Consider the following 21,983-nt stretch of genomic DNA (forward strand, 5'->3'; position numbering starts at 1 on the left):
CATAGATTAGCATTTCTCACCGGAGAAAAGATGAGGTTGCCTCAGTTTAACACGTAGGTTTACTGTTCATGAATAAATACTGCTGTTGTTTCCATTTTCATCTTTATTCTTCTATTATTATTGCGCTTTTACTGAAACAGTCTTACATGAATGTGGAGGAAATTCTGAAATTGAGGAATATGTTTTCTGGATGAGTCACTATACACATTCGTGTTTATCTTATGATTTTGCCAAAAAGCAGTGAGCAAGCCTTAGACTTAAGGCAGTTCATTTGGGTGGGGCAAAACAATTCTCATATACTTGTACATAAGTGAACGTTCACCCGAGAATACGAAGGCACACCCACTTTCACGAGTAGCCACTGCAATTTCAAAAGGCTGGATGAGCAGTTAATACTAATGAAGTCGAGGTTTCAGGCAATGTCTTTACAAAGGTCAACTAACTTTGTCCTGTTCACTGGTACCTAAGGAGTGGCACTGGATCTCAAGGAAGACTGGGTGACTAACAGGGATTTGCATAAAAATTCATCGCCTCCTGGACAACACTCAAAATGTATGACCTAAATATGATGAGTGTGGTCTGTGTGCTTTTAGACACAAGTAACAGAGAAATCTGGCTCAAATAAGTTTAAACAATAAGATAATTTATTTTTTTTCCATTTTGAAGGAGACCCAGAAGTAGGTCAGGCTCTAGGATAGCTATTACAATGGCTTAAAGATGTCATCAAAGACTCAAGTTCTTTCTTTTTCTTTGATATCTTCAAAGTCACTTTCACCCTTAGACTGGTTTCTGTCATGGTCGTAAGATGGCGGCAGCAGATTCAGATCAACAATACACAGAGAAAGAGTCCTTCTTACATCCTTTTTGTTTTTTTAGGAGATGAAGAAAACTTTCTCAGCAACCCTTCAAGAGACTTCCCATGCCTTGGAAAAGATTGGTTCACATGGTTATTTCTAAATCAATCACGAAAAGGGGAGTTGCAACAATGGCCTTAGATCAGTGGTTCTCAACCTTGGCTGCATTTTGAAAGTTGAGAAAAATACTGATATCTGGGTCCCATTCTCAGAGATCCTGGGATGCAACCTGGGGCATTGAGAGTTTTAAAAGCTCTCCAGGTGATTTCTAATGTATAGCTAAGCATTTGAGAACCATAAATTTAGACCAAACTTCTGGAGGTGGGGGTAGAATAGGGGTAGGGAATGGATATTGGATTATAAACCACCATAACCATTAAATTTTATTGTATTTGCAATGTAAATTTTAAAATGTTAATATAGAAATCCACACATGGGATTGGAGTCAAGTTTGGAGGAATTCATATTTATAGGGAGACCTGATGAATGTGGTCCATTTTAGGAGAACAAATTAGATGCATCCAAAGCTAATCAAAACCATTTATAAGAATGGTTATGATATTAAATAATCAGCAGCAATGAACGTAGTAAAAGTCGTGGCTCTGGAAAACGAAATGCTTAGCATTTTATAGGGTCAGAATAATTTGGAAAAAAAAAATCTAAGGAGTGAATGAGGTCTAGTGGAAAGAGCACAGGAGCTGAGCCAGAAGCCCTGGATTCTGATTCTGGCTTGGCTACTATTTGCTCTGGGGCAAGTCGTATTAATGTCTGTGAACCTCAGGTTTCTGATTCAAGAGGTGAGCTAGTCCAAGCCCCGGGCTCATTGTTGCAGATGCATTCCAAATGTTTATCATAATACCCAACTTGTAACTTAAAGAATCTATTTAAGTCATATTTACAAATACTGCAGAAGAATGCATTTATGGTTTTCCATTTTATATTCCACACTATTATTTCCAGAATAATTTTACAGTTTTGCCAGTCATTTCATTATAAATCTCATATACATTGTCAGAAAGTCTCCTTAGTTTCTGAAAGGGGCTAATAACTACTCTCAACATCTTGGTCAGATCATGTGTAGCTCATGACCATTCTTTGGCATTCTGTTGAAACAGTTTATATGTAATGAATCAGTACGAAAACAAAAGACCTGGAAACAAAAACGCTCTACTAACTACTTTTTCTTGTAAACGCACAAAATAATGGCATTCATTGGCATATGTAGGTATCAGGTATTTCCTCGTAACAGAATTCTTTTTAGCAATGTGTTTCTTTTTTTTTAAATTGGAGTATAGTTGATTTACAATGTTGCGTTAGTGTCAGGTGTACAGCAAAGTGATTCAGTTATACATAAACATATATTCATTCTTTTTTAGATTATTTTCCCGTATAGATTGTCACAGAATATTGAGTAGAGTTCCCTGTGCTATACAGCAGGTCCGTGTTGCTTATCTATCTTATATATAGTAGTGTGTGTATGTTCATCCCAAGCTCCTGATTTATAAACCACCCCCCGCCACACACACACCACGTTTCCCCTTTGGTAACCATAAGTTTGTTTTCGATATCTGTAGGTCTGTTTCTGTTTTGTGAATAAGTTCATTGGTATCGTTTTAAAATTAGATTCCACATATGAGTGATATCATATGATACTTGTCTTTCTCTGTCTGACTTACTTCACTTAGTATGATAATCTCTAGGTCCATCCATGTTGCTGCAAGTGGCATTATTTCATTCTTTTTTATGGCTGAGTAATATTCCATTGTATATATGTACCACATCATCTTTATCCAGTCCTCTGTTGATGGACATTTAGGTTGCTTCCATGTCTTGGCTATTGTAAATAATGCTACAGTGAACATTGGGATGTATGTATCTTTTTAGATTATGGTTTTCTCTGGATATATGCCCAGGAGTGGGAGTGCTGGATCATATGGTAGTTCTATTTTTAGTTTTTTAAGGAACCTCCATACTGTTCTCCATAGTGGTTGTACAAATTTACATTCCCACCAACAGTGTAGGAGGGTTCCCTTTTCTCCACACCCTCTCAAGCATTTATTGTTTGTAGACTTTTTGGTGATGGCCATTCTGATCGGTGTGAGTTGATACCTCATGGTAGTTTTGATTTGCATTGCTCTGATAATTAGCACGGTTGAGCATCTTTTCATGTGCTTTTTGGCCAATCTGTATGTCTCTTTTGGAGAAATGTCTATTTAGATTTTCTGCCCATTTTTGGATTGGGTTTTCTTTTTTGACATAGAACTGCATGAGCTGTTCAGAGATTAACCCGTTGCTGGTCACTTTGTTTGCAAATATTTTCTCCCATTCTGTAGGTTGTCTTTTCATTTTGTTTATGGTTTCCTTTACTGTGCAGAAGCTTTTAAGTTTAATTAGGTCCCATTTGTTTATTTTTGTTTTTATTTTCGTTACTGTAAGAGGTGGATCAAAAAAGATATTGCTGCGATTTATGTAAAAGAGCGTTCTGCCTATGTTTCACTCTAAGAGTTTTATAGTGTCCAGCCTTACATTTAGGTCTATGATCCATTTTGAGTTTATTTTTATGTATGGTGTTAGAGAATGTTCTAGTTTCATTTTTTTATATGTAGCTGTCCAGTTTTCCCAGCACCACTTATTGAAGAGACTGTCTTTTCTCCATTTTATAGTCTTGCCTCCTTTGTCATAGATTAATTGACCATAGGTGTATGGGTTTATTTCTGGGCTTTTTATCCTGTTCCATTTATCTATATTTCTGGTTTTGTGCCAGTACCATACTGTTTGATTACTGTAGCTTTGTAGTATAGCCTGAAGTCAGGGAGTCTAATTCCTCCAGCTCTGTTTTTCTTTCTCAGGATTGCTTTGGCTATTCGGGGTCTTTTGTGTTTCCATATAAATTAAAAATTTTTTGTTTTAGTTCTGTGAAAAATAATGTGTTTCTGTTATGATTTGATTCCTGAAGCTTTTGCTTTACAGTGTTAGGGTGTGACCATATCTTGAGATATATACACTGTATTTCCTGACTTAAAGAGGAACTAAATGTCTTCTAGTGTCCAAAGTATATATTCTCCTTTCTGTATATGAAGTGCATAAATTATAGGAGATGGCTTTGGAAAATTTGGAATAACTGGGACCAAGAGGTTGAGTCTTCCCAGAATAGCCTCTCACCATATGCAGCAGAGACAGAAGTACTAACCAGCCAGTAATTTCCTGGTGAGTCTTGACAAGCTTTTCTAGAGTCTGTGGACGCTCTGTGGACATACTTTTTAGAGCAGTTGCCGTGAGTGCTGGTGAAACCTTAAGTCATGTGTCTTTTATCTTATGCATTTGCCTCTTGTAATAAAATAACTGGAAACAAAATAATAATAGCAATAAATGCTTGCTCACATAGCTTACTTGGGTCCTGTTAGCACAGTGCAATTTTAGCCATTTGCTCTTTTGAACTGAGGTATCCAGTCATTGACAGTGATGTGCTTACTTTCACAAATATGTGCAAATTTCACTTTTGGACAAGGACTTGGACTCAGTGTACATGTTCACCTAATAATATTCACAATCAAGTTATTGTCTGGTCCTACTTTAACAAATGCTTATTTTTCATGATAGAAATATGTATAGAACTCTATTTTCTAATATTTTTTCCCTATGAAGGCAATTCCTTTTCTATTATGTACATATTTTGTTGTAGACAAGATTTCAGTATGTGATGGATCAATCTTGGCCCAAATCCAAGGGAGGTGATTTAATTAAACAGCCAAAAGAACCTCAATTAATAGGGGGATTCAGGTATAAAATAATCTCCTCAAACTGCCCACACACAGCCTCCTACCAAGACAATATTAAAACAAGACCACATTATACATGATATAAAAAATATTCAATATAAGTATGATTATGGATGCAGAAAAGCAAGTATACACTAGAGTTCAGAGTATAATTAATTCCCAATGTCATGGAACATTTTAAATAATAAAAATATTGTACATCTTTTTCAGTCACTGTTTTTCTATTGAGGTCAAAGAGAGTTTAAAAGAAAGTATAGGGGGCTTCCCTGGTGGCGCAGTGGTTGAGAGTCTGCCTGCCGATGCAGGGGACACGGGTTCGTGCCCTGGTCTGGGAAGATCCCACATGCCGCAGAGCGGCTGGGCGTCCGGAGCCTGTGCTCCGCCACTGGAGAGGCCACGACAGTGAGAGGCCCGTGTACCACACACACAAAAAAAGAAAGTATAGGAATTACTGCAAGGATACAAATAAAGCTCACTGTGTTCTACAAAATATACAGATCCAGTGTTTTAGGTGATTCCTTTCAAAATTTTCTTCTGGCTTTACTAATTTGAGAGTCACTTTTTATTGATAAATGTGATTTCAATTTGCAAAGATGCATGGTTAAATGGTTTCTAAAGTCACCTTGATAATCATAGTGCTAGCTTACCTGACACTTATCGCTAAAACGTTGGTATGCATATTTTATACCAGCTTGTGGTTTCAACCGCCAGCTATCAGAAAAGTGTCCCTGTAATTGACAAAACCGCCAGCTATCAGAAAAGTGTCCCTGTAATTGACAAAAGGGAGAAAATAAAAGATAAAAAGAAAAAGGAAAGGTGGGGTGTGGTAAGGGAGAGAGATTTTTCATTTCTTATCTTGTGATACACTCTGTAGCAGTAAACACTACTACCTCCTAAATAGACTTTTTGAAGGCAAAAAAAGAAACAGCTCCAAAAAAAGCTTTATAAACTGGAAATTGTCCTCCTGCTCATTGTGGCTTTGTCCTTTTGGAAAGTCTGCATGACCTCCTTGTATTAAATAAAACAAGGGTGTGAGGACTGATGACTTGATTGAATGAGTTATTTACAGAAGTAGCTCTGGCATCTGTTATCCATTACTGCTGTTCTGTTAATGGCAGCAGACCTTTGATTAACTACTGAGATTTGGACATGAAGGGGATCCAAGGTGGGTTGTGAAGTAAATCACATAGCTAAAGCTCCGTTTCATCTTCACCTCAGTGTTCCTCTCTTTCCAGATTTCTGGCAAACCAGCAGTTGGAGGCCTCCAGGGGTAGGAGAGACTCTAATTATTTCAAGAATAATTGATTTTAAAAATGCATATTATATAGCCTGTTAATAAAACTCCTGGAGTATATATCATTTATGTATCATTTTTGGTATATCATCTTGGGGAAGAATTAAAATCACATCTCCCCATCCCCAGCAAATAGACATTAGTAGATAAACTAAAAGAGGGAAGTTAAGAGAATTAATTTCTAAATATTTACAAAATTCTTGATTTATGCACAACCATAGCAGAGAACGAGGACTGCCTTACAGTACATTCATAGCTAGAGCTGTAAGCAAATCTCCAAGTGAGCAAAAAGACAAAAATGCAAATTTCTTAGTAGTAGTCAAAATGTTATAGCATCCAACAATAACAACAAACATCTACCTGAGGGGTTAACGTTTACTGTCATAAGTCAAAATACCATAAAACATTCATTTATAATACAAATATATATTGTGTTCCTTAGTGACTTGTTTATATATTCAGGTCGTAAAAGAAGGCAACTTTCTTCTATATGACTTATACAGAATCAGATGTTATAGCCAGAAGTAACTGTGAAGAGCATCTAGTAGTTCGAATGATTGGGATCTCAAGGGGTAAATGAATTTCTTAAGTCCTAAAACTTAATTTTGGAAAGTCTGGAACTCATACCTTAGTCTTTTCATTATCAGTTTGGTGCTCATTTTCACCGATACTGAACACATCACAAAGTGTCCACACTTGATATTTGTTAGTATTCACAAGGAGGCACAACAATTCTGGAAAATAAAAAGTGGAATATGAAGGGATATTTTGATTATAAAACTTAAGACCAACCAAGCAACCAAATTATAGAAGAAAAATGAAGTCATGGACCAAACTTCATACCTGAAAAAAACCGATTCTCATTCAATACTTCTAAAAGAGCTTAGGCCAGGGTCCGAACTCAACTTTGCTGAGACCCAGAAAGTTGAAGGACTAAAAAATGAAGTGGAGGCAAAAATTAAAGTGAGAATTGGTCTTATTGGACAGCACGGTCTGTCCTGAGATGGTGCAATGCACCTATATTTATTTGCTGCTTGAGAAATGGTCCAGCCATGGACCATTACATATTGGTCACCAGATGAATGCAAACATACCCACTTTAGCAGTTCTTTGGCTCATGCCACACCCTTTTCTACAGCCTAAAGTAGAATAGAAACTGCTATTTACGGTTACTTGCTTATACAAAGATGTCACTCTAGCAATTGTTGCTTGGGGGCAAGACCTGGTGACTGTTACTGGCAGAGAGAATGCAAAAGTGATTTAGCTCATACTGCATGCTCCCTACTCTTCTTAAAAAAATGGAAAAGTTCATCAAATAATATTTGTTATTATAATTTTAAGTGTACAGAGTTCAAATGTAACAACTGTAAAGTTGTCAAGGATAAATACAGATTTTTTAAATGTGTGAAATGGGAGTAACGAAGCTATTTAGATAAAAGCCATTATCAGACATTACTACATATTCCAACCTATAATCTCATGAATCAAAGCTTTTAACTGTCTGGATTCAACTGTGACTGTATTCTTTCCAATATGTATTCTTTCTTCTCCCAGGGGTTGTTCAGTAACAGCAGGTGTGTTGAGTGTGCATCCCAGTTAACATGCCAACAGGAAAACCAAAACTGTAAAATATTTATTTCTTTACATGCTCCAGAAGTTAATTTGTAATAGAAGGAACCACTAGGTTTGGAAAGGAGTCCTTTACTTGAGTGAGGACACTGTATGTTTTCTATACTTCTTAAGCAAATGGAAAATTTCCTCCAATGTACAGCATATTAATTCATTTAATAATGCCTTCAGAGTTTCCTTCCAAATATGAGACCATCACCATCAACTAGATAAATGGTACCAGCTCGGGTAACAGGCTAGAGGATGACATAAATTCCAGCCCATGCAGTAGAAGTCACTATGAGCCAAATTCTCACACAGATTACAATAGAATTTCAGTACCCAAAGATGTCATGCTACAGAAGAATTATTCTCAGCATGCTTTATCTGGGCACCTATCTAGCTGTTTCCTCTGTGAAAGAAAAAGAAAATTATTATAGCAGGAATTCCTACTGTTCATCAAGAGCTATTAGGTTGATCATGGATATTGCTATTTTTATAGGCTGAAAACTTTCAAAATCAGCAATTTCATATGATTCAACCTAATGCTTTTGACTTTTTCTAAACCAGATCAAGTGAGCATGGCAGTTACTTTTATGAAGAGCAAAGGTGTAAGGGGTTGGGGAAACAAACAGTAAATCTCTTGTAGCTTACAGAAAATTAAATGTCTATGCAGAATGAGTGGGGTTCACAGTGAGAACCCCCAAACACTATTGAGTTTTGACTATGAAACTGACATTATGAGTCTAACAGATAAGTTTTCAGAATCCATTGATACCATTCTATGGTATGAGTAGGAGAGTTTGATAGGGTCATTGGAATAGCATAGAATATTTTTCTTTTTCCAAAAAGCTACAACATAAAAACAAAGTCCAGTATTAATGTGTCTTAAGTAGAAACAAGAACTAAGAACCGAGTTCTAAGGGTACTTGTTATTAATCACTGTTAAAGATCAATTATGCAAAGAGTAAGATTATATATTCAAATTATTCACAAATGGACACAAGAAAACCATAGAAATTTGTCAATTGTTTATTGTCTCCACACCATAGCACCATAGTTTTACTATGGCACAAGATTTCCTACTGAATCTTACAGATTAAAAAAAAAAATTTAGAACATAAGGAATTCTTGTTAGATAAAGCATTACAATTGTATTGGAAAATTCTGCCAAGACATACTAAAATCTATGCAAAATGTATGCATTACTAATTAGTGTTACTTAAGGGTAAATTGTTGAAGTATAATGTGAAACCCTATTACTAATGTCCAGATGTTCTATACATTAACTGAGTTCTGGATTTGATAGTGCCTGGTCTCTGGATGATATAATCTTCTCATGCAGGATTTTTTCAGGATATAGCAAAACACAAAAGATACAATGGAGAGAGAACATAGGCATTACAAATACTATTAGACACACTTCCCCATTCATTTTTGAATTTTTCATAAATCCTTCTAGGGTTCAAGTTCTTTTTATTGTAATTCTTTTGTGAGGTTTCTCAAAAGATACATCAAAATTATTTTAATTATAATTTTAAAGTGTACAAATTTCAGCGTATCACAAATGTGAAGATGCCAAAGGACAAACACAGATAAAAGAGTTGCAAATATGTATAGTTAACAGAGCCATTTTGATAAAAGCCATTATTAGACATTACTACATATTCCAACCTATAATCTCATAAATCAAAGCTTTTAGTTGTCTGGATTCATAAGTGACTGTATTCTTTCCGATATGCATTCTTTCTTCTTCCAGGGGTTGTTCAATAACAGCAGGTATGTTCCTGCCGTAAAGTTCACAGTGTTCTAGAAACTGGACACATTCTTGAATAACACTGTCACGAAGCACAATCATGTGTTTTGACATGTTTTCTAGTAATGACAGGAAGCATCTTTTGGCGTAATACCAGGTATCAGTTCCCAGTTTTTTATTATAAGGTTCCAAGCTTTTGATAACCCGAGAAATACCAAAGTCATAATTTCCTTTGGCACAATAGAGCGTCCCTATCACCAAATTCACAATGCAGAGATGGTAGATTTTCTTATCTGGGTCCTCATAGGAGAGCTGCTCTTCCTCCTTTTCAATCTTCCTCATCAACTCCTCGGCTTCTTCGTTTTGACTTGTCATAATATATGAAACACACAGGTTAGCCAGCACAATAGCACTGACATTCAGGATGTTGTCATAATGCTTCTTGACTATGGGCTCATAAAAACCTATGGCTTCTGTGTATTTGTTTTCCTGCATGAACAGAACATGAGCCACATTCAGCTTCCACACATCATGATCATTACAGAATTCCACAGATTTGCGGAAGATCTTTTCCACCATTCGATAATTTTCAAGGTCCCAGTAGATTTTGGCCTGGGCCATCAGCACGGGAATATACTTCTCAAGGGTGTCATCATATTCATTCACTGCCTTTTTGACAGCTTCATCATCTCTGTTGTGTCTTGCTTCCTGTACTTGTTTGGTGAGTCTCCGGAGCTGTTCAGTCAGCATCCCTGCTAGCCCATCAAGCTTAACGAAAGCCTCTTCAGGAGCTGTCTGGCAAGTAATCATGGCATCCAAGAAGTCATAGAGATAGGGTGTGAGGAACTTGTAAGTCAAATGGGCATTCTCTGCCAGGACATCTGCTGCCAGGTCAAAATACTCATATTTACAGTAGAGCAGCAACAGGTTGCCAAAGGTCTCTGGGGGAAAGGGATTCTGTTGGAGCAAAAACTGTAGCTTCTCAAACCCTTCTGTAGGCCTGGCATCCATGTTCATTAGCGCCTGGTTGTGCAGGGTCACAGGGTCTAACTCTTCCTCTGCCCTCGGAGGCATATCTGTGAGGGTTTCCTGGGCCACTTCATAGTTTCTCAGTTGGTATTCTATGGCGGCCTTGAGGTTAAAGGCTTCCACCAGAGCGGTCTGGTGAAGGACTAAGGTGTTGCCAACACTTCGAACATCAATGCCCTCAGTGGTCATGCCCACACCCAGCTCTGGGTGCTGGCGGATGCCGTGCTCAATAATGTCGGCGATATGCTTCAGTGCGGATGCATACTGCCGGCTGCTGTAATAGGCCAAAGCCAGGTTGTAGGAAAGGTCAGGCCGGTAGCCCGAAGCCTGCAAGGCAGCAGAGAACTTGGAACACGCGGCTTCATAATGTCCCTCCTTGTAGAGCAAACAGCCCAGGTTGACCTGGCCATCGAGCTCGTTCTCGCCCCCGCTGTCTTCTCCTCCTTCCCCACTCAGTAGCTGCTCCACCAGGCTCCTGGCCCCGGGCAGATCGCCCTCGCTGTACTTGATCGCGGCTTGGAGACGGAGGACCCGATTGTGGTAGGCGGGGTTGTCCAGGAGGAGGAAGGCGACGCGGGTGGCCTCTGGGTAAAGGCAGGCCTTGTACAGGGCCTGGGCCTGGTACAGGCGGTACTGCTCCAGCTCCGGGTGCAGCTGACCCAGCTGCTCATAGCACTCGGCGGCCAGCGCGAACTCCTGCAGGCGGTAGTAACAGTAGGCCAGCAGCGACAGGCCGGCGCGGCTTCTCGGGCTCCGCTGGAGCTCTCCGCCCAGCAGCTGCACGGCCTCGGCGTAGCGGGCATCCCGGATGAGCCGGTACACGACCGCGGTGAACTCCCCGTCGGGGATGGGCGCACCGCTCAGGCCCGCCATAACCTTCTCCTCGGCTGTGCGTCCGTTACCACGGCAACATGCCAACCGGAAACGGAAGGCTGTCCGGATATTGCTTTGCAACGGAAAAACTCTGTAAGGAATATAAAGGAATCACTGAGGTGAATCATTAAACTACTGTATTGGCCCTCGAAGACTCTGGGCTGCGAAGGTCGTGAGTCCAGCAAGAGAGATGAAAGGCCTCGTGGCAATTCAAAAACGGAAACTCTACTTCCCGGCATGCACTGGTCCGATGGCGCCGACGTCGGAACGTGGCCGCGCTGCACTCTGGGAGGCGTAGTCTCTGCGGGACGGACCCTCGGTTGCCGGGAGATGAGGTTTCACTTGCCTTTGTTTAGTGTTGAGGTTGATTGAGAGTTGCTGGCTGCCTGCTGTGTCACCTGTCTCCGGCGCGGGGAAGAAAGATTTGCGGTCTGAAATCCCTTGCTTTTTTTAGCCTTATACACTTTGCAATACATACTAATGGCGTCGTTTCGCGGTTTGTTTTTGTATTTTAATTGGAAGGAAAAGGTGGAATATCTCTTTGGCATTCTCCTGGAATTAGAGTAGCCTCTCTTTTTAAGCTGCCTTGAGGGCACACTGTCTAAGACATAAATGCAGAGGGTAATAATAGTTCTTATTTTTATCGTTTCCACAAATTAACAATGGTAAATGGTTTTGTGAATATTATCTGGTATTGGGAGACGTTTAATTTTAGATCCAGGTGTTCCCCTCTCACCCCAAACAGTTATTACTGAACAGATGTTAGCGTTTAATCTTGGCCATATCTATTGGCCTGGCCCTCCAACTTTCACTACAAATAAGAAACAAGTCTTCCTTGATCTCCCTGCATCTCCATTGGTCGTCCATGATCTGCCTTGGACTATCTAGTATCTAAGATAAACGGCGTACGAATAAAATTATGTCTTTGCTATATACTTAAAGGCTTCAATGCAAGTCCTTTTGCTGCGCATAACATCTTTTCTATGTATAAATTCCAGAGCCAACACCAACCATATGTATGGCCCTAAGACAATTTACACATTAAGATTATTTCTAATCTTAATGACCACCGTGTGATCTGTATATTACAGATATGGAATCTGTGCACTAGAAAGTTTTAAATAATTTGCTCAAGACCACACAGCTAGGTAGCAGCAGTGCCATGATATCCAGCAGATAGTTTCAGTAGGAAATAGTGACTGCTTGTAACTTATTCCATTTATTTCCTACAGATGAGTTTGTAAAGGCCCAGTGTTTGCTGCCACATTGTATTCTGGAACATTAGTGTCTTTTTTTCCTCCATTAAAACAACGAACCAACTTGGTGTGGGCAGTAGAAATTTGAACTTCCAGATCTGATGTGCAGCTGTGAGCAGGTGTTAGGAAATAACTAGTGGGGGTGGTATAGTTCCTAGTCACCCAGTATAGCTGGCAGGGGACTTCTGCAGGCATGTGATTGCTTGTATCATAAAGCAACTGACTTTATATACTCATTCAGTCTTCCCTGCTGAGAAATTGACAGAGGTCTGTCCTTCTGGGTGGGACCAGACAAGGAACCTTCCACTTCATGAATACTGAGAAAGGGACAAACTGTACCCATTTCAGACGGGTTGAGTGGCATTCTGGCCCACCTAAGATCCCCAGAGAAAGCAGCTGATGGGGTCCACCATAACTCTATTCCGGGGCTTCTTTCCACCTGATCTCTGGGTGCACTCTTTTAGGGCCTTCAACTCAGGGAGGTGTGTGGGTTGAGGGATGCTTGCTAGTGCCTCTCAGTAATTGGGGAGTGGGTAGGTGGCTGGGGGAGGATCTTCACCTTTATTGGCTGCCTGACTACACTTGTCTCTTGGAAACTCAGGCTCAGTATTTATTTTAAAATCCTTATGTATGACCTGATACTTTGGGTGAGGTGCTATTGTAAATCAAGGTAACATGACAGAACATGGAAATGGGAAATTGCCTTTTATATCTTTAGTCTATCAGTCTGATTTTCAGAGTTGTATTCGCACCATGAAAGCATTCACCTTCAAATGGCTTCTTGGGAATGTAAGCAAAATAGAAGGAATCTCTGCTGTCCCCCAAATTTCTCCAATCCCTACAGGCATCAGTTGAGGTTCCCCTCTTTGTGCTGGTACCTGTCTGTGAGTGTGGCTGCTGAAGCGGGCAGGAGGGAGACGTTCTGTGCCTTCCTCCTTATTTCATGTGCTGCTGCTCCTGAGGCCTGGCTTGGAAAAAGCAGGACATTCGGCTTAGACAGATGGAGGGCAGGGTCATTTGCAAAATAAAATGAGTGCACAAATCACGCTGTGAAATTGGCATGACCATCCCTGCTGCTGTGATAGACTGACTTCTATTTAGTCTGTGACAGGCAGTTGGGGAATAGATTAGGGTTTTTTTGGGAGGGGGATGGTGAAAGAAGGCCCTTTAATTAATGATAGAAATTCTGGAAAGCAGTAAATGGGGTGGAATATTATAAAATGTCATAAAGGATCATTTTGTTTCCAACAGAATCTTGGAAAGCTGGAGCATGTATCAAAAAAGTTAGTGTATTGTACCATTTCTAGCAATAAGAAAGAATTTTGTGGTTGCAATAAAAAGATTTAGTGCCTTATTGAAAGGAATTAGACTTTAGGAAAGCAGTGTTGGGCTCAGGGTGGATTTTGCTGCATAAAGGGAGGCATGTTTACCATGTAGAAGAATTCCATTCGGGCAAAATGTATAGGAGCTAAAAGTTCTTAACATGCTTATGTTTCTGCCTGTCAAAATGTGAGATGACCAAATTCCATATTCTATTTGTATGTGAAATCTATTTGACATTCTCTTTTAAAACTAGTTGGAAGTTATGTTTTCTTATTTATCCTCTAAATGTAATTGCTTCCTGTTGGTAAACATTGGTAATTTATGAACATCTCAACAACCACAGCTGTGGTCAATTTCCTTGTTAAAGAAAGACCTTCTGCAAAACCATTTTCCAGCTGTTATTTCTCTTCCCTTTCATTCTAGGCCATTTTCTTCAGGATGGGCAGTTTGGTGGTTCAGTCCCCTTGCTTCTTCCTTCCCACCCCCCAATCTTCCACCATAAAGAAGGCAGAAAGAATAAATTAGTGTCAAATTGATAATGTAACTGATTGACTTTTAGGATCATCTGTTTAATCTTTTAAGAGTTTTGGAAAAATTGTATACCAAATCAATATTTGGGAACATTTATGCTCAGATGGTAAGACATTTAACCTCATTATGAATTCTCCTTTCACTGGCAGTTCCAGCTTTATTAATATTTTAATTAGATTTCCTTCTTGGATATACCTTTAAAAAAAAGATCAAGTAGTTTATATTTGGGGGCTTGTGGTGTTATTACCTAAATTAACTTGTTAGGAAGAGTACAATAACATGGTTTATAAATGGAATTACCAGAGAAGGCACAACTGTGGATATTGACATTTAAAGAAATCAATCAACCATCCAAACAAAGAGCTACTCTAAGCCCCTGTGTTTATGCAGGACTTTCTGTACCAGGACCAGATTCTGCTTTGCCTAACTTCCCTCATTAATCCTCACGGCCCTTCTGTGAATTAGGTAATTTTAACTGTTGGCCTCACTTGAAAAGCATGGACTGAAAAGCACAAAGAAGCCTGTGGTCGCCTCAGCACGGGGGGGTTGGTGATTGCTTAAGCTGGCCAGTAGGGGCCACACTGCACCTCTTCCCTCTCCCCCTGAGCACCTCCTCTCCAGTCATTTGAATTGGCTTTGGATCATTTGCTGCAGTTCTAATAGAACAGGCACAATGGTGTAAGAATTTTAAAGTTTAAGCACCGAAGCCGTTGTGTAATTGTATGGCATCAGTGGCTGGAGGCCCTGCATCGATGCGATCCCCCTGTGTAATTGCCCACGCAAATTTGAGCAATCTGTAACAGACACAGGAACCCGTCTGCATTGGGCTGCAGACTCTTATCCCTTCAGAAAAACCTCAATAATTCAAAGACCCTTTTGTCATCTTTAAAATGCTCCGTGGACAGGGCTGTCCTACTATCCCTCTCACACAGGCAAACATCACAGATCAGGACAAGGTTAATGGGCTAAATTGACAGTCAAAATTTAAATCGTAGGTATTCGGATGCATGCTTGCCTCGTTCAGTCCTTAAATCGTCCTTCCTAAGAGAAATAAAGATTATTCCAGAGCTTTAGTTAAACTTTAAGCATTTTATTAAAAACAAAGATATTTAGGTCTCTTAAAGCAGTTTCAAAATCATGGATTAGATGCTTGTGAAATGGGCAAACAGTCTATAATGTAGTATTCTTAAAATGACACCTCAGCTTGGGAAATCTACACAAATGGAGTGACGTGAGACAATTCAGTTGAAGACATATTTCCCTTCTTTTGTGTAAAACAATAATAATTAGGAAGCAAATCAGTAGGGGATCCTTTTTAGATGATTGTACATCAAAATAAAATGGCAAAAGCATTTTTCACCAAGGGAGTGAGATTAGCCAAAACCTAAACTCCTGTTCCCATACAATGCTGTTTGTGTTTTTTAAAATTCATCTAAATATGATTTAATCTAAGTCTAAAGAAAAAAATAATCGACATTCTAAACACATACACACACAGCAAATGAACACAAAGGTAAATGGTGGCCTGAAATAACACATTTTTTTATAGCAAATACTTCATTAATAAAACAAACATATTTCTGTGCTAGTGTATATATTCAGTGACATTGGTAGAGATATGCTACACAGATAAATAACTTATCTTTAGCACTGTTGAGAGATGGACTAAATATGCAAGAACATTCAAAATTAAATTAGAAAAGATGTACAACACCAAATTACTAGTTGAGGAAAAGGTACACAAGCAATGTAAGCAGGACCTCAGGCATTGTTAAATCCAAGTACTCAACATGAAATTCCCCAGACACACCACTTTATTTCTGCCATCTATGTGTTTTATTCTATTATTGCTCACTTAAGAAACTTAAGAAATTTTGGCCTTCTTGTAGTCAGACTCAACCTTTAAATTTCCTGTGACATTTGAGTTTTGGGAGTTCTTTACAGCATGCGGCAGAACAACAGTTTCAGAGACTGTTATTCTGAAGCAGACAATGAAACTTCACTGGCATTGCCAGAGTTTTTAGGGTCCCAAATTAGGTTTTGCTCTTTTGCTTTAATGAATCCTTTATGAGTGTTTACTTCCAGCCAAAACATTTTTCTTTAGATGTAAATCTTCCCTTAATATATTTAGATTTCTGTCCTGCTTGAGAGGAGTTTTTCACACTATTAATGGGGATGAAATTGTATTTTATCTTTGTGCAATTCATTAAGAGTCAGCAGGAAAAATGGATTTTAAAGTAATTCTACCACAAAGTAAATTGAGCAGACTCTGTTTAACGACTTCAGGTAAGTGGATCAAATATGATAAATTTTGATACATGAAAAAGCAACTGAATTCTTGTAGCATTAATATTAGATAATGTTATTTCACTAACAAAATTTTAAAGATTATTTCCAACCCAACCCAATGAGTATGCAAATATAAAATACCTGGAAATGTGTAGACAGCTTAGATTTTAGAAACAGAAAGCACACATGCAATTTTAACTTCTTTTGACTCACTTTATAAATTGTAAATTAAACTGACTACCATTTATGGGATATCTATGAAATGAGATAATCTAAAGTTATGAAATAAAAGGGTATATTTTTGTACCTATAACCATGTACTGATGACCATGTCTTTCGTGATCACTAGAGGCAGGCTCAGACATATCTGTGATAAGGTTGTTTTTATATCTACTCCATATATGTAACTTTTTATTTTGTCTTTAGTGAGGAGATGACCTCTTTGCTCCTATCTTTTTTGAGAAGTTTTTAAAGTTAAATACAGCTTGGTCCTTTGGTGCAGAAATGAACTGAATAAAACTCAGTGCTTTTATTTTATAAGTGGAAAACCCGAGACCTGAGAGTCCCAAGATAACAGGTCTGGCCGATGGCCAGGCTTGGGGGAGCCCCATCCACTGTGCACTGGGGTAGTGCCCTTTACAGTTTGCCAAGCCATCCCTCCTGGCTGGGATTGCCAGTTACATTGTAGGTTGTGCATGTATTCTCCACATACTGACTAATAAAATTATAAATAGCCTGCCTGAAAAAAATACACTTCGTGGAGAAAGTAGGATGAAGTCATTTCAACCATTAATGCCAAGAGACCTGAGGAAGCGCACATAATCTGGTCAGTTGTAGGTTTTATAAGAAGGCTCACATTTCAAATGCCTTCCTCCAATAGGAAGTAAACAATAATAAGGATTGGGAAAATTTCTCTATTTTGGAAAAGCAGATTATATGGGTAACCACACATACCCCCAATTCGTGGAAAGTTATACATTAGAAAAGGGATTAAAAATACCTCAAACGCCCAAGAGTTCAACCTCTAACCCTCTGGGTTGTTGGCACCAGGGAGGCTGCTACCCTCTTTTCTACTGTTTCATGGTTGTGGAGGAACAGACTGGGGCATTAGTCAGCAGTTTCTGAATTTTGACCCCAATAGGAAAGACACCTCGAGACAGGAGAAATAATAGATGGAGGCAATTACAAACAGCTGCTTGATTGATGGTTGACATTGTCAGGGCTCCACTGTATGGCAGATTGCAATGGTGTTGAGCTGCTCTTGCTACCAGTGGGTGTTGCTATTGGCAACCATGCAGTGAAGCCAATAAAACGGCAAGAAAATGAGAGGAAAACTCAACCTTAGTGGAAGCCGTAGAGTTTGTGCTATAAATTACATTCCCCTTAGCAATATGCAGCATCAACGTTCAGGGTAGCCACAGTGCGTGTAGCTACCTGCAGTCTCCATTGGACCCTGGGTCTAGTTTTATCATAAAGCACATGCTTTCAAATTTTGCTCTAGATACAATGGCATTCGTCTGTCTGGGCTATTTATTTATTTATCGTTGGGGAGGATGACAGATGTGGGTTCATCTCTGCCTCACATGGACTGATTTTCAATTCCCACTTGTGATATAAACATGATGTGACACAATAGCTAGGAACACCTGCAGTGCTTCTGAGCTGCAGACACACGACCAGAGTCTGTCCCTACCTCCACCCCCCCTTTGTTCCTCACCTGGAGGAGGGAGACAGCCCGGCAGAAGCTGTTTTCCCTTATAGCAGAGTGATTCAGAAAACTGGCTTAATAAAATCCATAAATCTGAACAACCTCCTCTTACCCGCTCCGTGGAGGCAATTTTTCCTGCACTCATTCTCTCCTCTAGTTTCTCCAGTCTTCCCCGCAGAGACAGCTGTAAAAGGTAGCTGGGAACATTAATTTTTAGGGTTCCTACTCCTTTCTTCTCTCTTTTGTCAACCCCCTCCCTGCTCAAGTTTCTCTCTTTTCTAGGCAATTGATGATAGGATTCTGTACCCTCATTTTTTTGGGAAGACATGCCATTTTTCTTTGTTTGGATTGATGTTCACCTTCCCTTTATCAGTTCTCTTACCACCTGCCTTGGTCCCCATCTCTTCCTTGTTAGCTGTTCTCTTTTGCTTCCCCTCCTCCTCTTCTTTTTCCCTCTCCTCCTTCTCTTCCCCCCATTTGCCTGGTTTATAATTTTCTTTTCCTCTAGTTCTGCCCATATAGAATCTTCCTTTTACCGCATGGGTACCTGCTCTTCCCTTACTTCCGTTTTGGTACTTTAATCTACCCATTCTTTAAACATTTCCCAGATGTCTACTATGCGCCAGGAAAAAAATGTCCTTGGTGGAACTTGGCCCCTGTTCCTCTGAGTAGTAAAGTTAATAACTGACACTGACGAGCAACAACAAGAACAAAACTGGTTTGTAAATTTTAGATTCTTTAGAGCTGGAATGGACTTCAAGGTTCATCTGGTCCAGAGATTTTCAAACTCCTCAGAGCCCAATTATGGGCTACTAGGTATGTAATCAAAGAAATGAGGATTTGTAGGGGCTCTGGCTCTCCCAACCCAGCTTCAAACTGAGGACTTGGGCTTTTAGATGTTTTATGTCTTGGGGACTCTTTGTAAGATTTATTTGAACAAAGAGTTCTAAGGTTAAATCATGTTTGAAAATAATTTCCTAGTGTAATCTCATTTGACAAATGAGGAAAAAGGCTGGGAGAAGTTAAGTGACTTGTCTAAAGCCATCCAGTGAATAGTGCCAAACCTAGGGTACAAGTGTAGCTTCTGGCCCAGCGTTCTTTGGATAAGGCATACCATGTCCTCAGTCTCTCAGCTTTCTAGTCATTGCATCTATTTAATATAGCTTATTCTTATCTACTATAAACCTAGCTTTCTATAGAATATCTGTTCTCTGCCTAGACTGTTGTTTCTTAACCTTTCAAGCATTATATCTTACACTTAAGGAAAAATCCAAAATTGGGGACCTTTCCATTTGGCTTTAGGTTGGCACTGGTAGTAACCTTACATTTTATACTGAAACTCATCACTAGGAGAGCTACAGGTAGTCAGTGATCATTCTCCGTGGCTCTGCTGCGTCCTATGAAATGTCTCACTGTTGGAAATAGTTCTGAATGTTCATGTGTCATTTGCGTTAAATCCACCTATAGATTTCCTTTCACCCTTACTTTAAGTCTATTAATCCATTCCTTCTGGGAGAAGACTTGGTCTACAATGAAGGTTGAATTAAAAAACTGAAAAGGGGGACCACAATCCCAATACAATGTTATGAATCTTGTCTAAACGCCAATCAGACAAACACATTTGCTGTCTTCCTACTATCGACCTTTTTAGGGGAAAACTGGGAATGGCTGGTTTTTGTAAGGATAATATAGTTTCTCTTTTAGGTAGGCGATTCTAAAGGTTCTGATCCATCATTAAGAAGCTTTAGGATTAAAAATAAGATATCTCTACAGAATACCAATTGGGATGCTTGGGACAGTCTGGCGCAGAAGGGGGAGCTGAGGAGAGGATGCAAAAGCAGGGGTTGTTTGGCTTGTAACAAACAGAACAGCCATACACAACATGAAGCAGCACTAATGACGCCTTCACTGTTCAACATTCCCTCAGCTCAGAGTGAGCAGGGCCAACCGTCCTCAGGTCCTAGACCCAAGTGGCCCGCTGCCCAGAACCTTCATCTCAGCCCATGTGTGTTCATCAGGGAGAGGTGAGCGTCCTGGGGCATGTGCTCCCCGCCCCACCTCCTCCTCTGTCCTTTCTGCTGGCACCACACTGCAAGGTGAAAGCCCAGGCATGCTTCCCAGCACAACCCTGAGACTTTATGTCTGTTTGAGCTTAAAGGAACAAAAGAATACTGTGGTGGGACCGAAGCTGGCTCTTGAGGATGCAGTCATTTCACAGCTGCGGCTGACCTGGAGGGTTAGTCTCTGTCATCTCCTGTCACCATGAGATTGACAGAGGGGGCAGAGGCAGCCGAAGAGATGAGCAGCCTTTTCTGGTGCAGCTCTTCCCACTTACTTCTGTTGGCAGCTACTGAATCCAGCATCGGCTTCAGTTTCACATTGACCTTCACCAATGCCTAAAATATAACAAAAGCAGGTGGGGGAGAGAGGAACCGGAGTCACTGCCATGATTTTCTAGGTTTCTGCTGTGAGGAGAATGACAGCTGGCTGTAAGAAATGAAAGTGATTATTTTGGTAAATGTGAGCTATTTATAAGAAGTAAATATGCACTTAGCACCACTGTGTTGTATTAATAGAGCTTATATAGAAAATGAAAAAAATAAGATAGATGTCTGTGCTCTCCTCCAGGGGGTGCCAGCCAAGTTGATTATGATCCTGTTTTAAATTCACATCAAACAAGAAACGAAATATGCAGCTCACACGGTCTACTAGTATGTGTATCTTTGCCTGCTAGGGAGGGCTCCAGATCTCAATAGATAAGGAACTGAAATTTTTACAAAAATAAACCTACCATTTGCTCCACCAGTGATGACTCTGGGTGGACTCACGTGAATGAGAAAGGCCAGGTGAAATCCTGAGATGAGAGGAGCTCATTTTTAAAGCACAGGATCTGGGGACTGTGCTAAATGTACAGATCACCATGAGAATATGCATGGAAATAGACACGAGAGAAAAGAAAAAGGGGTGTGGAAGGGAGGGACAGATGGAGGGGTGCAGGAGAGAGAAGGGAGAGGAAATGTAGGGTGGGGCTGGAGGCCGACTGACCACAAGGCTAAGGAAGCTCAGGATTCAGGGTCCTCACTTTTAGGAGACCCTTCTAAATATTTCTTTTTTGCACTTAATTTTGTGTTATTTTTAAAAACGGGTCCCCAACTCCCAAATGGTACAAACTTTCAGCCTCACAAAATGTGGATCACTCCTCTGGGGGAACAAAGCAATGAATGAAACAGGGATCACGGGGCTGCGGGGCTTTAGCCCCTGGAAAGGAAATGGTCCCGCTTAATGCCTTGGGTCAGCGTTCTGTGGCCAGAGATTATACTCCCAGTCCCATGGAGACACCCTGCAGGTGTGTCTCATTCATCACAAGGGGAACAAAAGGTGACCGGTGACTAAACCACCGTGGTTGCAGGACACCTCCTGAAAAGCCTTCTCCAAGCCGGACCCATAGTTAGCGGGTACTCCAGAGCGAAGTCCTCCAACAGGAAGAATAATAGTTCTTTCTGTTGAGGATAATCCCCTAAGCATGACTGCAAACCACCTGTTAGGAGGACCTGAAGTATCCCCTCAAATAACCCTCCGCTCTGGGGAGTTTCAGGGATACAAGTGAAGTGTAACTAGATGTAAGGTAAGCGGGGGTTTGAAAGCCCAGAAATACGCAGGGATCCTGTTAAGCGGCGAGCGCT

General features: G+C 40.1%; 3 protein-coding genes across 4 annotated transcripts in view; 1 reads left to right on the top strand and 2 right to left on the bottom strand.

The window, feature by feature from the left end:
* The window catches only part of AGPS (alkylglycerone phosphate synthase), a 238,069-nt gene that overhangs the window by 196,533 nt on the left and 19,553 nt on the right, over positions 1 to 21,983 (top strand). The window lies entirely within an intron of this gene.
* LOC101283211 (tetratricopeptide repeat protein 30A) lies at positions 8,545 to 11,537 on the bottom strand. Its single transcript, XM_004267362.4, has one exon. The coding sequence runs from the start codon at positions 11,191 to 11,193 to the stop codon at positions 9,196 to 9,198; it is 1,998 nt and encodes a 665-aa protein (XP_004267410.2). The 5' UTR covers positions 11,194 to 11,537; the 3' UTR covers positions 8,545 to 9,195.
* The window catches only part of PDE11A (phosphodiesterase 11A), a 420,363-nt gene continuing 411,376 nt past the window's right edge, over positions 12,997 to 21,983 (bottom strand). Inside the window, exon 20 of the mRNA XM_004267363.3 lies at positions 12,997 to 20,696. Within this exon, the coding sequence (XP_004267411.2) occupies positions 20,538 to 20,696 (159 nt within the window). The 3' untranslated portion in view covers positions 12,997 to 20,537. The remainder of the gene's footprint in view (positions 20,697 to 21,983) is intronic.

Source organism: Orcinus orca, chromosome 7 (genome assembly GCF_937001465.1).
Source record: "Orcinus orca chromosome 7, mOrcOrc1.1, whole genome shotgun sequence".
NCBI classification, from domain to species: domain Eukaryota; kingdom Metazoa; phylum Chordata; class Mammalia; order Artiodactyla; family Delphinidae; genus Orcinus; species Orcinus orca.